Here is a 17,099-nt window from a genome sequence, read left to right on the forward strand (position 1 = left end):
AAACTAAATAATTAGCTGAGTTTTGTGATTGACAGACGTAGGTCTCTTTTACAAATGAGCCCTGCAGAATACAAACATACACACATCCCACTGGGCACAGACTATTCCCACATTGGTTCAACATCATTTTGTTGAAATGACTTGGAAACCACATTGATTCAACCAGTGTGTGCCCAGTGGGATTAAATACCAAATGCAATCAATAAATAGGAAATACCCCCAGAAATATAGAAGAGATAAAAAACACAATCATAAAAAAAGGACAAATCGGAGACATTGTTAGGTTAACAGGCGACACACACCCCCTGCCTGTCTGACATTTCTAATTTCACCTCAGACATGACTAACAACATTAATTCTGGCCGTGGGCTCTGCTCTCAATAACAGCAGAGGTGGAGGGCCATGATGATGGAGATGAATGATGACTGGATTCTCTGAATCTCCCTGCTTGAAAATATTGTATGAATAGAACAGAATGAATATAGGGGTGGATGAGGGAAACACACACACAGTAGATATCTATAGCAGCGATTCTTCCTATAATGTTAATGTACACTGTGAGTAATATTCATCATAACTGAAGCCCGGTGTTCCGGTTCCGGTGGCATGCATTGAAACGTGTGGTTTTCTCGTGGCTTTCCTTGGCAAAATAAATATGAATTAACTGACTTATTTTGAAATAATTGTCAACATATAACATCACATTAAGGTGTGGGACGTTCACTGTATTACAAGGAACAATAGCAGGTCTATTTTGCTCCAGCAGCATATTCTGTCCGTTTACCATTCACCTGTGGGAACATGGCCGCTCCAATGAGTGGGATGGGTGGGGGGGGACAACCAATGGGGAGGGTGGGGTCTGAGTGGGAAACAACCAATGGGTGGGGGGTTTCTGGGTGGGGAACAACCAATGAGTGGGGGGGACCGGGGGATGACAACCAATGGGGGGGGGGGGGCAGTCTGAGTGGGAAGCAACCAATGGGGGGAAACAACCAATGGGTGAGGGGGACCGGGGGATGACAACCAATGGGGGGGGGGGGGGGGGGGGCATTCTGAGTGGGAAGCAACCAATGGGGGGAAACAACCAATGGGTGAGGGGGTTCTGGGTGGGGAACAATCAATGGGTGGGTTTCCCTGTGGCTCCTGCTTTTTGTTTCACATCCATGGGGTTATTAACACTGAAGATAACAATGACATCATTAATATTACATAAAAATGGCAACCCTAGCTATTCGTTCCAGCTGTCTTGATATCCTGGCAAGAAACAAGGTCAATATAGCAATGCTCAAAGAAGCTGGGACCGAGAGACTAAAAAACAGCAATCAGACTGTTAAATAGCCATCACTAGCCGGCTACCAACCGGCTACTCAACCCTGCACCTTAGAGGCTGCTGTCCTATATACATAGACATGGAATCACTGGCCACTTTAATAATGGAACACTAGTCACTGATAGGAGAAAACTGAGGATGGATCAACAACATTGCAGTTACTCCACAATACTAACCTAATTGACAGAGTCAAAAGGAGGAAGGCTGTACAGAATAAAAAATATTCCAAAACATGCATCCACTTTGCAATAAGGCATTAAAGTAAAACTGCAAAAAGTGTGAGAAACCAATTAACTTTTTGTCCTGAATACAAAGCGTTATGTTTGGAGAAAAGCCAATACAACACATTACTAAGTACCACTGTCCATATTTTCAAACATAGTGCTGGCTGCATCATGTTATGGGTATGCACGCCCACTCTTTGACTGGAAGGAGAGTGAGTGCACTTTTTTTTGTGAATTGTTTGTTGCAGAAAGTTTAACAGGCTTTAGTCTATTTAGTTTAATTTAAAATGTTTTGGGTGTACTTTCAGATGGACTGTATAGGTCCGGAAAAATACAAAAGTTATTTTCACTTTTTTTATAATTTTTTTTTACTCTACCTGTAAATCACTATCTCTGCGACATGGAATGAGTATATTTGTTTCCTCCCATGGAGGTTTCCCCGTTAAGAGGAAAAAGCAAGCGTTTCATGCCCTGCAGGAGCTGTATTTACTGTGCTCTCTCCCGGGACGCTGTGGACCAACCGGAATTCCGATGCAACAATTGTTTACTCGTGGAGGACTATTGAGAATAAATGGCTACTCTTAGCAAACAGATTTAGATCTTGCACAATCTACTGGGGAACGCACCCCTACATACCTTCTCTTTCTCTACACCACAGGCTGGACGCCGCTCCGATGTTTTGAGAGTATAACCGCCATGTCAACATACCTTGACTGACTGTTAAAACTGCCAAATCCCTATGGGTAGATGATGAATTGAAAAACTGTATTGCCGAGAGGGCTGAGGCTAAGGGAATGGAAAATAAGTATGGCAACACAGCAGATTGGCAAACATTCAGTAAATCGAGAAATCATGTTACTAAACTAAACAAAAAGAAGAAAAAACTATTAAAAGATAGATTATAAAAAGAATGATAGTAAAAAAGCTCTGGAGGACCTTAAATTAATTTCTATGCAGATAAGCTAACTCAGCTCCAACCTTCACTGAGGCTGATGGCTCATTCATAACAAAACCCTTTGATATTGCCAACCACTTTACTAACTTTTTGTTGACAAAATTAGCAAGCTTAGGCATGACATGCAAACAACAAATGCTGAGCCTTCATTTTCACACAAAATGGACCAAATAATGAAAGATGAGCACAGTAGCTTTGACTTCTGCAGTTAGTGTTGAATAGGTGAAAAAATGATTGCTATCTATAAATAAGGACAAACCACCTGGAACCGACAACCTGGATGGTAAATTACTGAGGTTGGTAGAGGAATACATTGCGATTCCTATTTGCCACATCTTCAATCTAAGCCTTGAAGACGGATTCTGCCCTCAGGCGTGGAGGGAGGCAGAGGTCATTCCAATGCCCAAAAATAGCAAAGCACCCTTTAATGTAAGGTTCCCCAACTGGGGTTTTCTTAGCAAAAAAAATAATATTGTAAAATAAAAAAGTCTTTTTTTTGTTTCATTGTAGAACATAAAAGAAGGTTAAAACACCAGGAAAGTGATTTTAATTTAAGAAATCTGTTCCCAAGTATTCCCACGCATAATAGAGAGACATATACAAATGTAAGCAAGGTTTGAAATTATTATGTTTTATGCAAACATACACTATATATACAAAAGTATGTGGACCCCCTTCAAATGACTGGTTTGGCGGATGCCAGGAAAACGCAATCTGCCCCAATGCATAGCACTAACTGTAAAGTTTGGTGAAGGAGGAATAGTGGCCCGTGGCTGTTTTTCATGGTTCGGGCTAGGCCCCTTAGTTCCAGTGAAGGGAAATATTAACGCTACAGCATACAATGACATTCTAGACAATTCTGTGCTTCCAACTTTGTGGCAACATTTTGGGGAAGGCCCTTTCCTGTTTCAGCATGACAATACCACCGTTCACAAAGCGAGGTCCATACATAAATTGTTTGTTGAGATCAGTGTGGAAGAACTTGAATGGCCTGCACAGAGCCCTGACCTCAACCCTATCGAACACCTTAGGGATGAATTGTAACACTGACTGCAAGCCAGGCCTAATTGCCCAACATCAGTGCCCAACCTCACTAACACTCTTGTGGCTGAATGGAAGCATGTCCCCGCAGCCATGTTTCAACATCTAGTGGAAAGCCTTCCCAGAAGAGTGGAGGCTGTCATAGCAGCAAAGAGGGGACCAACTCCATATGAATGCCCATAATTTTGGAATGATATGTTCGACAAGCAGGTGTCCACATACTTTTGGTCATGTAGTGTATCTGTTTGCACTTCTTGCTGTCAATTTGCAGTCTACAAATTATTTGTAATTGTGTTCCTACCATCCGCTCAAAAACAAAAAAGAGCTGGCCGCCCAGCCAAACTGAGCAATCGGGGGAAAAGGGCTTAAGGTCAGGGAGGTGACCAAGAACCCGAGGGTCACTCTGACACAGTTAATCTGTGGAGATGGGAGAACCTTCCAGAAGGACAACCATCTCTGCAGTACTCCACCAATCATGCCTTTATGGTAGGGTGGTCAGATGGAAGCCACTCCTCAGTAAAAGGCACATGACAGCCCGATTGGAGTTTGCCAAAAGGCACCTAAAGGACACTCAGACCATTAGAAACAATATTCTCTGGTCTGATGAAGCCAAGATTGAACTCTTTGGCCTGAATGCCAAGCATCATGTCTGGAGGAAACCTGCCGTCATCCCTACGGTGAAGAATAGTGGTTGCAGCATCATGCTGTGGGGATGTTTTTCAGCAGCAGGGACTGGGTGACTAGTCAGGTCTCTGAATGTCATTGAGTGGCCCAACCAGAGACCGGACTTGAACCCAATTGAACATCTCTGGAGAGACCTGAAAATAGCTGTGCAGCGACACTCCCCATCCAATCTGACAGAGTTTGAGAGGATCCGCAGAGAAGACTGGGAGAAACTCCCCAAATACAGGTGTGCCAAGCTTGTAGCGTCATACCCAAGAAGACTCAAGGCTGTAATCGCTGCCAAAGGTGCTTCAACAAAGTACTGAGAAAAGGGTCTGAATACTTATGTAAATATGATATTTCAGTTTTTTTATGGGGTATTGTGTTTAGATTGATGAGGGGGGAAAACAATTTCATAAATTTTAGAACAAGGCTGTAACCTAACAAAATGTGGAAAAAGTCAAGGGGTCTGAATACTTTCCGAAGGCACTGTATTTGGATTTGTGGCATTCACTTTGAACTGGACTGTGTTTACAGCATAAGCGGTCATGAGTAGATGTGCATGTTTTGAGATCAAAGCCAGAGCTGCATGTAGCCATGTGTCACACCCTGGCCTTAGTTATCTTTGTTTTCATTATTATTTTAGTTAGGTCAGGGTGTGACATGGGGAAGTTTGTGTGTTTTTGTATTGTCTAGGGTGTTGTATGTTTTAGGGGGTTTAGTAGAGTAGATGGTTTAGTGTTCAGTGTAGGTATCTAGGAAAGTCTATGGTTGCCTGAATTGGGTCTCAATTAGAGACAGCTGGTTATTGTTGTCTCGGATTGGGAGCCACATTTAAGGCAACCATAGGCTTTAGCTGTTTTGTGGGGAATTGTCTATGTCTAAGTGTTTAGTGTCAGCACTTATGTTTGTATAGCTTCACGGTCGTCTGTTTTGTTGGTTTGTTTCGTTTTTTCCTTCTTATAATAAAAAGAAGATATTTTTCACGCGCTGCGCCTTGGTCCTCTCTCTCTCCCTTTGACGATTGTGACACCATGTGTGCAAATTTGTTCATATCCTTTTATAGTTAGTGTTATTAGCCCAGTTATAGTTCATTTGTATTCAGCAACAGCAGCGTGATTGCTTCCTACAAGAGCACAAATGTGGACATTTCTAAACATCTTTGAAAAGCGAGTCAGGTAAAGATTTTTTTTTGTCTTAAAGGGACAGTGTTTCATTTCGAGACGTGCTTGAATAAGCTAAGTTGCCAATAGGCAGAGGGTAGCAAAATGTGTCTGATTCTCTGTAATAATGGTATAGGAATAATAATGCATTTATTTTGTAAAGTGGTTTCTTGCATCAAACAACACAACAACATTTCCAGTCACCTCCTTGTCTGAAGGACAATGGATAAAAGGTTAATGTCAAGCCCTGAATGTTTTTTCAAAAGTCTCATGGAATGTAGGCCTACATTGAACACCACACATTGGCTGCTACTGTAGACTGAATGATAGAACAGCTATTTCCATGTTAAAATGTTATGGGATGCATTTTCTCCATTGTTTTTGATGGTAGGCCCACCTGTGGACGTCGGGCCCTCATACCACCCTCATGGAGTCTGTTTCTGACCGTTTGAGCAGACACATGCACATTTGTGGCCTGCTGGAGGTCATTTTGCAGGGCTCTGGCAGTGCTCCTCCTGCTCAAAGGCAGAGGTAGCGGTCCTGCTGCTGGGTTGTTGCCCTCCTACGGCCTCCTCCACATCTCCTGATGTACTGGCCTGTCTCCTGGTAGCGCCTCCATGCTCTGGACACTACGCTAACAGACACAGCAAACCTTCTTGCCACAGCTCGCATTGATGTGCCATCCTGGATGAGCTGCACTACCTGAGCCACTTGTGTGGGTTGTAGACTCCGCCTCATGCTACCACTAGAGTGAAAGCACCGCCAGCATTCAAAAGTGACCAAAACATCAGCCAGGAAGCATAGGAACTGAGAAGTGGTCTGTGGTCACCACCTGCAGAATCACTCCTTTATTGGGGGTGTCTTGCTAATTGCCTATAATTTCCACCTTTTGTCTATTCCATTTGCACAACAGCATGTGAAATGTATTGTCAATCAGTGTTGCTTCCTAAGTGGACAGTTTGATTTCACAGAAGTGTGATTGACTTGGAGTTACATTGTGTTGTTTAAGTGTTCCCTTTATTTTTTTGAGCAGTGTATTTCTTTCCTTAGATAAAACCATTGCCAGAAACTTTAACAGAACGCTCAAATTAATTCATTCCGACCTCAGTAGATGGGATGGGGGGGGGGGGGGGCTAGGGGGTGGGAGGCATGGTTTCTGTAACCCCCCCTAAAAAAAAGACAATACTAAATAAAAAGTTGGTCCCCAAAAAATAATATGAAGCCCAGAAGGCTGATTCTCATGTATCTACTAAAACCGTAAATCCATTGCTCCCAGATATGTTGCTTTGGTGGAAGCACCTGTGTTTAGTTGTCTTTGATATTTACTGGTGCTTTCAGCCTGTCCGCTGTGTCCTTCTCTGTTTATTCATTGAGGGGTTCTAATCGGGTCCTGCTTCATCTGATAATCACCATGGCAACCCTGATAGATTCAGTTTTGTGTCGGTGTCTGGTGTCTGGGGTTTCTGCCCTGATACATGGGGTCTGTCCTCTCGTATCTGTCCTCTTTACACTTTCACATGTATCACCCCTCTCTCCCTCCTCTCTCTCACCTCTCTACTGCTTCCCTCTCTCCTCCCTCTTCCTTCCCTCTTACCTCCTTCCCTCTCTCCTCTCTTTCTATATCCTCTCTCCTTCCCTCTCTCCTCCTCCTTCTCTCTCCTCCTCCCCATGCTGGCTCGGGTTCTATTCTTCCTCTGGCTGCTAGTCTTCTACTCCCGGCTCAGAGAGAAAATGGGGCTACCTCAGTGTTCCTGGCGACTCGGATGCAGAAACTGTGAGTTCTTGCCTCCTTGTGTATGTGTGTATGTGTGTGCCTGCATGTGTGTACCCCACTTATTGTGAATATGTTTCCACCAATCGGTGCCGCTCTGCTCCCATCGCTGCCACTGACTGCCTGAATTGGTCATTCATCATACTGGCTCACTCTTTGACATAAATTAGATCAACTTTAGTGTTTTACATTCCCCAGCCAGACCCATCTCTCACCAAATGACTCAATCTGTCCGTTCTGAATTTTTACCTGCACAAAGACGAAAGGCCCCCCTCCTCTATTACACTCTTTTAATCATTTTGCTCTCTCCCTACCCATCTCTTCTCTCTTCTCCCTTTATCCTATCTATTCTCTATCCCCCTCTACTTTCTTCCCCCCTCTCTTCTCCTCACAGAGCAGTCTGAACAGTATGATGAGTATGTACAGTGAGACTGGTGACTATGGCAACGCCAACGTGAGTGGCGAGCTGCTGTTGAACATTAGCTACAGCTATAAGACAGGCGCTCTTAACGTCCTGGTGAAGGAGTGTCGCAACCTGGCCACCGGCGATGAGAAGAGGCAACGCACAGATGCGTAAGGGCACACACACACACTTATTTTTAATTTCACCTTTATTTAACCAGGTAGGCCAGTTATTTCACCTTTATTTAACCAGGTAGGTTAGTTATTTCACCTTTATGTAACCAGGTAGGCTAGTTATTTCACCTTTATTTAACCAGGTAGGCTAGTTATTTCACCTTTATTTAACCAGGTAGGCTAGTTATTTCACCTTTATTTAACCAGGTAGGCTAGTTATTTCACCTGTATTTAACCAGGTAGGCAAGTTATTTCACCTTTATTTAACCAGGTAAGCTAGTTGTTTCACCTTTATTTAACCAGGTAGACTAGTTGTTTCATCTTTATTTAACCAGGTAGGCTAGTTTTTTCACCTTTATTTAACCAGGTAGGCTGGTTATTTCACCTTTATTTAACCAGGTAGGCTAGTTGTTTCACCTTTATTTAACCAGGTAGGCTGGTTATTTCACCTTTATTTAACCAGGTAGGCTAGTTGTTTCACCTTTATTTAACCAGGTAGGCTAGTTGTTTCACCTTTATTTAACAGGTAGGCTAGTTATTTCACCTTTATTTAACCAGGTAGGCTAGTTATGTCACCTTTATTTAACCAGGTAGGCTAGTTATTTAACCTTTATTTAACCAGGTAGACTAGTTATTTCACCTTTCCTTAACCAGGTAGGCTAGTTATTTCACCTTTATTTAACCAGGTAGGCTAGTTGTTTCACCTTTATTTAACCAGGTAGGCTAGTTATTTCACCTTTATTTAACCAGGTAGGCCAGTTATTTCGCCTTTATTTAACCAGGTAGGCTAGTTAGTTCACCTTTTTTAACCGGGTAGGCTAGTTATGTCACCTTTATTTAACCAGGTAGGCTAGTTGTTTCACCTTTATTTAACCAGGTAGGCTAGTTGTTTCACCTTTATTTAACCAGGTAGGCTAGTTGTTTCACCTTTATTTAACCAGGTAGGCTAGTTATTTCACCTTTATTTAACCAGGTAGGCCAGTTATTTCGCCTTTATTTAACCAGGTAGGCTAGTTATTTCACCTTTTTTTAACCAGGTAGGCTAGTTATGTCACCTTTATTTAACCCGGTAAGCTAGATATGTCACCTTTATTTAACCAGGTAGGCTAGATATTTCACCTTTATTTAACCAGGTAGGCTAGTTGAGAACAAGTTCTCATTTACAACTGTGACCTGGCCAAGATAAAGCAAAGCAGTGTGACACAAACAACAACACAGAGTTACACATGGAATAAACAAACATACAGTCAATAATACAATAGAGAAAGTCTATATACAGTGTGTGCAAATGAAGTAGGATAAGGGGGGAAGGCAATAGATAGGCCATAGTGGCGAAATTATTACAGTATGGCAAATTAAACACTGGGGTGATAGATGTGCAGAAGATGAGTGTGCAAGTAGCGGTACTGGGGTGCAAAGGAGCAAAATAAATAAAATAAATAACAATATGGTGATGAGGTAGTTGGATGGGCCATTTACAGATTGGCTATGTACAATTGCAGTGATCAGTGATCTGTGAGCTGTGTCTCCAGCCTGAGTGATTTTTGCAGTTCGTTCCAGTCATTGGCAGCAGAGAACTGGAAGGAAAGGCAGCCGAAGGAGGAATTGGCTTTGGGGGTGACCAATGAGATATACCTGCTGGAGTGCGTGCTGTAGGTGGGTGCTGCTATGGTGACCAGTGAGCTGAGATAAGGCGGGGCTTTACCTAGCAACGACTTATAGATGACCTGGAGCCAGTGGGTTTGGCGACGGAAATGAAGCGAGGGCCAGCCAACGAGAGCGTATAGGTCGCAGTGGTGGGTAGTATATGGGGCTTTGGTGACTAAACGGATGGCACTGTGATAGACTGCATCCAATTTGCTGAGTATAATGTTGGAGGCTATTTTGTAAATGACATCGCCGAAGTCAAGGATTGGTAGGATAGTCAGTTTTACTAGGGTATGTTTGGCAGCATGAGTGAAGGATGCTTTGTTTGCGAAATAGGAAGCCGATTCTAGATTTAATTTTGGATTGGAGATGCTTAATGTGAGTCTGGAAGGAGAGTTTACAGTCTAACCAGACACCTAGGTATTTGTAGTTGTCCACATGTTCTAAGTCAGAACCGTTCAGAGTAGTGATGCTGGACGGGTGGGTAGGTGTGGGCAGCGATCGGTTGATGAGCATGCATTTAGTTTTGCTTGCATTTAAGAGAGGTTGGAGGCCACGGAAGGAGAGTTGTATGGCATTGAAGCTCGTCTCGAGGTTAGTTAACACAGTGTCCAAAGAAGGGCCAGAAGTATACAGAATGGTGTCGTCTGCGTAGAGGTGGATCAAAGAATCACCAGCAGCAAGAGCGACATCATTGATGTATACAGAGAAAAGAGTCAGCCCGAGGATTGAACCCTGTGGCACCCCATAGAGACTGCCAGAGGTCCGGACAACAGGCCCTCCAATTTGACACACTGAACTCTGTCAGAGAAGTAGTTGGTGAACCAGCCTAGGCAGTCATTTGAGAAACCAAGGCTGTTGAGACTGCCAATAAGAATGTGGTGATTGACAGAGTCAAAAGCCTTGGCCAGGTCGAAGAATACAGCTGCACAGTATTGTCTCTTATCGATGGCTGTTATGATATCGTTTAGGACCTTGAGCGTGGTTGAGGTGCACCCGTGACCAGCTCGGAAACCAGATTGCATAGCGGAGAAGGTATGGTAGGATTCGAAATGGTCGGTGATCTGTTTGTTAACTTGGCTTTTGAAGATTTTAGAAAGGCAGGGCAGGATGGATATAGGTCTGTAACAGTTTGGGTCTAGAGTGTCTCCCTCTTTGAAGAGGGGGATGACCACGGCAGATTTCCAATCTTTGGGGATCTCAGACGATACGAAAGAGAGGTTGAACAAGATAATAATAGGGGTTGCAACAATTTCAGCGGATAATTTTATGAAGAGAGGGTCCAGATTGTCTAGCCCGGCTGATTTGTAGGGGTCCAGATTTTGCAGCTCTTTCAGAACATCAGCTATCTGGATTTCGGTGAAGGAGAAATGGGGGAGGCTTGGGCAAGTTGCTGTGAGGGGTGCAGGACTCTTGACCGGGTCGGTGTAGCCAGGTGGAAAGCATGGCCAACTGTAGAAAAATGCTTATTGAAATTCTCGATTATCGTAGATTTATCGGTGGTGACAGTGTTACCTAGCCTCAATGTAGTGGGCAGCTGGGAGGATGTGCTTTTATTCTCCATGGACTTTACAGTGTCCCAGAACTTAGTGTTACAGGATGCAAATTTCTGTTTGAAAAAGCTGGCCTTTGCTTTCCTAACTGCCTGTGTATATTTGTTCCTAACTTCCCTGAAAAGTTGCATATCACGGGGGCTATTCGATGCTAATGCAGTACGCCACAGGAGGCAATACGCCACTGAAGAACATATGCTTACTGTGAAATTACACACACTTCATTATCACACATTCACAATTGAAAAAGAACACACCTCTTAACATCACAGTTCCTGACCGTCATCTCAACTTGAACCAATCCATGAGTGACGTGTGACCTCAGCATGACCCACAATAACTGTGACATTCATGGTATGTCAGAGTAACCTTAGCGAAGCCTTGGGGTGATCATATGGATCACGGCACACCGGTCTTCCAATGGAGTGTGGCTGAATGTATTTTCCGTTGGCAGCTATGTGAAGGCCTACCTCCTCCCAGACAAGTCTCGCCAGAGCAAGAGGAAGACCAGCATCAAGACCAACACAATCAACCCTGTATTCAACGAGAACCTTAGGGTGAGGGAGTGTTTATGTGTGTGTGTGTGTGTGTGTGTATGTGTGTGTGTGTGTGTGTGTGTGTGTGTGTGTGTGTGTGTGTGTGTGTGTGTGTGTGTGTGTGTGTGTGTGTGTGTGTGTGTGTGTGTGTGTGTGTGTGTGTGTGTGTGTGTGTGTGTGTGTGTGTGTGTGTGTGTATCAACTTGTGTGTAGCTTGGTGAAACACTAATATTTAATGAGTTTGTTTTTTGTGATCATGAGAATGTGTGCACTTGGATGGGATCAAGTTGCCTGGAGACAGTATGTGTGTCAACAGGAGTGTGTCGGTCAGCAGGTGTTCATACTGATATAGGAGCTTAACTTGATCACCCTGTTGCAGGAGAACTTTCCACATAATAATTCACATTATTTATTTTCCTGCTGTGGCAACCTGAATTAAGATCCTACGTCTGTACAGTATATAAAGAAATGAAGCCTGCTCCTCCCATGTGTTTTCATTAACCTGTGCCACCATACCTACAGTGTATAGCCGTCAAAAGACTTCATCTCAAGCACCCCTGCTGTACATGTGTTATTCCTGTAAGAGCATCGGCAGGAACTTTGATTTTTGTACTCAGTCCTACTCTTCTGTCGTCACTCTCTCCTGTGCTGTGTTTGTGTAGTATGTGATCAGCCACTCCCAGTTGGAGACACGAACGCTGCAGCTGTCTGTGTGGCACCATGACCGCTTCGGACACAACAGCTTCCTGGGGGAGGTGGAGCTGACCTTTGACTCCTGGGAGTTTGACAGCAACACGGAGGAGTGGTACTCTCTGCAGCCCAAGGTATCCTGTGTGCAGATGGACAATAGTGTATATGTGTGGATTTATACAGCACTGTATGTTTATCAGTGTTAAATACTGTAAGTATATTTGTTTTATGTGCAGCTGGACAGTAGTATGGACTCCACGCTCCAGTATAAAGGGGAGCTGACCGTGGTTCTGAAGTACATCCCTGCAGAGAAGAACCTCATGCTACCCCTGGACCAGGTCCAAGGTGCTCCACAAAATCCTTCTTTTGTAATTGCTCCAACCCATCACTAACACATATCATTCAACTAAGACATTTCCTGAAAGACTGTTTGGAATTTTGCTCATTCACCTCTCTCCTCCCCTCAGTGAAGAAAGGCTTTCTGAAAGGAAAGAAGTCCAGCATCAAGCTGCCTAAAGGAGGTATGGTGGAACTGCTGGTCAAGGAGGCCAAGAACCTGACCTCTGTCAAGTCTGGAGGCACTTCAGACCCCTTTGTGAAAGGGTGAGACCCAGATAGACCCATTCAGTTTCATCCAGCCTTCATTCCTAGTAAGAATGATGGGAAGGACCTACTACCTACCTAATTCCAATTCCTCTGACAGTTTTGTATGTCTTGTTTCCTGTCTCCCCATCGATCCAGGTACCTGCTCCCTGACAACAGTAAGTCCACCAAGCACAAGACGGTGGTGGTGCGTCGCTCGGTCAACCCCCAGTGGAATCACACCTTCACCTACTGTGGCCTGCAGGCCGGAGACCTGAACAATGTGTGTCTGGAGCTCACCGTCTGGGACAAGGAGGCTCTGGCCAGCAACGTCTTCCTGGGGGGAGTCCGACTCAACGGAGGGACAGGTCTGTCTGTCCGTCTGGGAAGAACCAGGGGCTGGGATGGGCTGTTTGGTATTGGACTTCTCTGCTGTTCACTCTTCTTTTATTCTGTTCTCTGGTCTTCTCTTCAGTTTAACTCCAGTCTTCACTTCTCTTCTTTTCTCTCTTCTCAGAGGTTATGGGGATTTGTAGCATATTCAGTCAGCATAACACTGTAGGGATATGGAGTGTATGGAACAGATAGTGATGATCTATTGTCTCCCTACAGGCCAGAGCTATGGGAACGAGGTGGACTGGATGGACTCGTACGGAGAGGAACAGCGGCTATGGCAACGCATGATTGACAACCCGGAGGTCCCCCAGGAGTGTACACTGATGCTGAGATCCAGCATGTGCAAACACAACACATGAGATGGAGGGAGGGAGGGAAAGAAGGACAAAAGAAAGAGGGACAGAGAGAGGTGGCAGAAAAGGGAGAAACAGTGGAAGGAAAGAGGGGGAGAGAGAAAAAGAGAAGAAAAGAAAGAGAAGGACATTGGTTGACAGTGCTCCATGTCCAAGCTCTATCCCGCAATACAGAGCTGATGACATCACTCCACTTCCTGACCCTTGAACCCTAACCTCTGAGCTACCCTGATCCTGCACTGGGGTTCATAGTCCTCTTTCTGGTAAAGAGGTCAACCAGTCATGCCTTACACACATGGCCATTCCCAGCCAAGACCAAGCACTACCACTACCACTACCACTACCACTACCACTACCACTACTACTACTACTACTACTACTACTACTACTACTACTACTACTACTACTACTACTACTACTACTACTACTACTACTGCTACTGCTACTGCTACTGCTACTACTACTGTACATTATGACATGTACAGGTAACGGCTAAAATAATGGAAACACTTGAGTAAATGAGAGATACAAAGTATATATCCCTCCAATAAAGTTCCAGACACTTATAGAAGGTAGTGGCCCAAAGCCCTATTAAGACACTTTCTGTTGGTGTTTCCTTTATTTTGGCAGTTACATGTATGTAACATAATGAACAAGCACATTGTCATTTGTATCATCTGATCTGACTATGCACAACGCTCTCCTCTCCCTGTGTTGAGACTACATGAGGTAGAAGTTGTTCTTAACCCCAGATCTAGGATCAGATTGCTCTGACCTGCTCTTAACCATAACCATTTAGGGGGGAGATAATGTATCTGACCCTGCATCAGTGGCTCAGGGTAGCTTTTACCTAGGCTTTGACTCAATCAGAACCGACGTTGGCAGACATCCGCTTATCGGGTGTTTTGTTTCGTATCCACGACAAACTAACGCATGGAGCCGCTTGTGGATTTTCAGCTCTAACGCAGTTCCACTTCAGACACCGCCAAAACAAACGATATGGGGATCTAATAGAATCTAGTCCCTACTCTCATAAGGTAACTTCTTCAAAGGCACTTAAGGGTTGATGCATGCTGAGTAGATTTAAACATTCCCATAGTATACTGTAAAATTATAATATGGGTGTGTTCAAGATTGCATTGTTTAATGCAATAATGTTATTATGCATAATTTTTGAACGGATAAAACCCCAGTTTCAAAGTGTTGCAGAATTGCATTGTAACTAATCCCGAACACACCAAGGGTTTTACTGTAGTTTTGATAAAGCACACATTACGAGTAGAGTGGCACAAATAGCCACTTCATCAACAGATCTTTTTGGACCTTCTACAGAAGTGGTGCAAATTGGGGGTTGGGGGTTATGTTAGCTAGACATATCTAATACTCACACAAATTTGTATTGCAAATTTGAAGTATTGTCCTGAATTTCTTACCAGGAAAAAAATGTGTCACTACCAGCATTGATCATTTGGATTAACCTTCTATTAATGTTTTATTTGCATACAAAATTGTCAAAATAATAAAAACATGATTTTTAACCGGACTTTAAAATCCTTTAAATTGAATTTAGAGAAATATAATCTCTATTGTTCCTCTGTAAAATGTTCAATGTTGAATGTAGAATCTAAAATGTATTGATTGATTTAATTACTTATGTATCTGATTCATTATGTTGCTTGATGTATAAATTGTAACTTTTCCTATCTTTATTTTAGCAAAATGAAGAGTGTCAATGGATATATATTGGGTATATATTTTAGTATAGACATTACCATTGAGGGCTTCCATCATTTTAAAGTAGTCAGCTGGATGGGGATTCTTATGGGTTGGGAGCATTGTCTTCTTCAAATTGAGTTCCCTATGGTTTGTAAACCAAAGACTAAGTTCTTGTCCGAGAGCATGAGCCAAGACCAAGATTTAAACCAGGACATTGGTCCCAAGATCCATACCTAGGGAGTTGAGACCATGACAAGTTAAATACAGAATTTATTGAGTGGTCTCAAGACCAAGACCACAAGATCAAGACTCCATGGGCCCTTTCTTCAATTCTAAGAAACTTGAGTGGAGTAAAGTGGAGTATAGTTCACTGGAGTACTGTATAGTACAGTGCAGTACATTACAGTACAGCACAGCACATTATAGACGTCTATGTTGGGCCAAATAGATGTTAATGTTTGGGCTCTTTAAGGATTGGAGCCCCTCTGCTGGCTGTACATCTTAATACACTTTTTCCTGAAGTGTGCTCTTGACCACTACCTACATGGTTGCTCAGCATGGCGCTTGAAACTTTAAAATGGAGATAGCCTCAATGGCACTGCCTGTGCTGGCACAGATGCCATAGTGGCACAGATGCCATAATGGCACAGATACAAAGATGAGACCTCTATCGATCTCTATGGTGTCAATTGTTTTGGTTGTGACTGCTTTGGTTGGACAATTTAGACCAATTTAGACTTTTGGACAGATGTACATCCCACCAAATACATATTTTGGTCCCATAACCATACTTTATATATTTCTTGAAATATTAGATGTTGAGTAGTGACACTTCTTAAAAATACATGAAGATTTATTAAACCTGCTCACAAATTTGATCCAAAATGCTTGCAGACAGACTACTCACTATGTGGCCATGCTAGAGAGGGGTGCAATCCCATCAGCTGGAGATATATGTAGGGGTGTGGCTTAATGCAGATTCATTCTAGTCTTTTAATGTGTGTGTTTTATCAGTCTTTTAATGTGTGTTTTATCAGTCTTTAACGGTAGTGACATCAAAAGGTGGGCCAGCATTTTTTTGAAAAGTATGTTTTAAAATAAACAAATCTACTAATTATACCAGTATCTTTCAATGTAATAATAGAACAACTCAATATGTTCTGTTGAAATAATAATACTAAAACTATTTAAAAAATCATGAATTGCTTTATTTTCAAACATGAAGTTTAGGAGTCAGGGTGTGAGACAGACATCTCTCAATAGAAACAGGTATATAAACAATGACTTTGTGCTATATTAATTGAAAAATATGTTTGTTATTTCCTTGAAGTGAATTAGAATATATCATGATGTAATGAAATGTCCTAAGTTTGGAGACTTAAATGTTTTTCTAAATCGTTTTTTTTTTTTTTTTTTAATGTGGGACAGCAATTTACAACACTTCTGTAGAATACCCCAAATACTCTAGGGAGAAGGATGGCATTTGGGCTGCAGGCTTGGTCTCAGTGTAGTCACAGCCTACTATCATAACCTACAGTCTACTGTGGAATGCAAGTCTACATATTCACCATTGTCTGAGTTCCTGTTATACTCTGAATTCTGAGTGTAAACAACCATTGAAAACTACAGAATACAGTAATAATAATACTATTAAAATGGCATTTACTGTGTAGATGAGTTGCGTGCAATACCCTGCTACTGAAGAAACACTAGACTAGTGTCTAACAGCATGTTACTGTCTGTTTTAATGTCCTCTCATTCAAAACTAGATTGTTCGATTTGACATTGTAATGTGACTGAATCAATCTCTTATTTTGTTTAAAATGTATTATCAGAATATTTTGAAGAATAAACAACACATATCATTCCTCAGATGACTTCTATGTATGTTGAGAACCAACTT

General features: G+C 42.7%; 1 protein-coding gene across 2 annotated transcripts in view; it reads left to right on the forward strand.

Moving 5' to 3' along the window:
• The window catches only part of sytl5 (synaptotagmin-like 5), a 119,893-nt gene extending 102,825 nt beyond the window's left edge, over nucleotides 1-17,068 (forward strand). For both annotated transcript variants that reach the window (XM_055877751.1, XM_055877750.1), the window contains exons 10-17: nucleotides 7,082-7,150; nucleotides 7,542-7,720; nucleotides 11,378-11,480; nucleotides 12,122-12,283; nucleotides 12,386-12,494; nucleotides 12,617-12,752; nucleotides 12,891-13,099; nucleotides 13,344-17,068. In XM_055877751.1, the coding sequence (XP_055733726.1) occupies nucleotides 7,082-7,150; nucleotides 7,542-7,720; nucleotides 11,378-11,480; nucleotides 12,122-12,283; nucleotides 12,386-12,494; nucleotides 12,617-12,752; nucleotides 12,891-13,099; nucleotides 13,344-13,486 (1,110 nt within the window). In that variant the 3' untranslated portion in view covers nucleotides 13,487-17,068. The remainder of the gene's footprint in view (nucleotides 1-7,081; nucleotides 7,151-7,541; nucleotides 7,721-11,377; nucleotides 11,481-12,121; nucleotides 12,284-12,385; nucleotides 12,495-12,616; nucleotides 12,753-12,890; nucleotides 13,100-13,343) is intronic.
• Nucleotides 17,069-17,099: the final 31 nt, after the last annotated feature.

This window comes from Salvelinus fontinalis, chromosome 23 (genome assembly GCF_029448725.1).
Source record: "Salvelinus fontinalis isolate EN_2023a chromosome 23, ASM2944872v1, whole genome shotgun sequence".
NCBI classification, from domain to species: Eukaryota; Metazoa; Chordata; class Actinopteri; order Salmoniformes; family Salmonidae; genus Salvelinus; species Salvelinus fontinalis.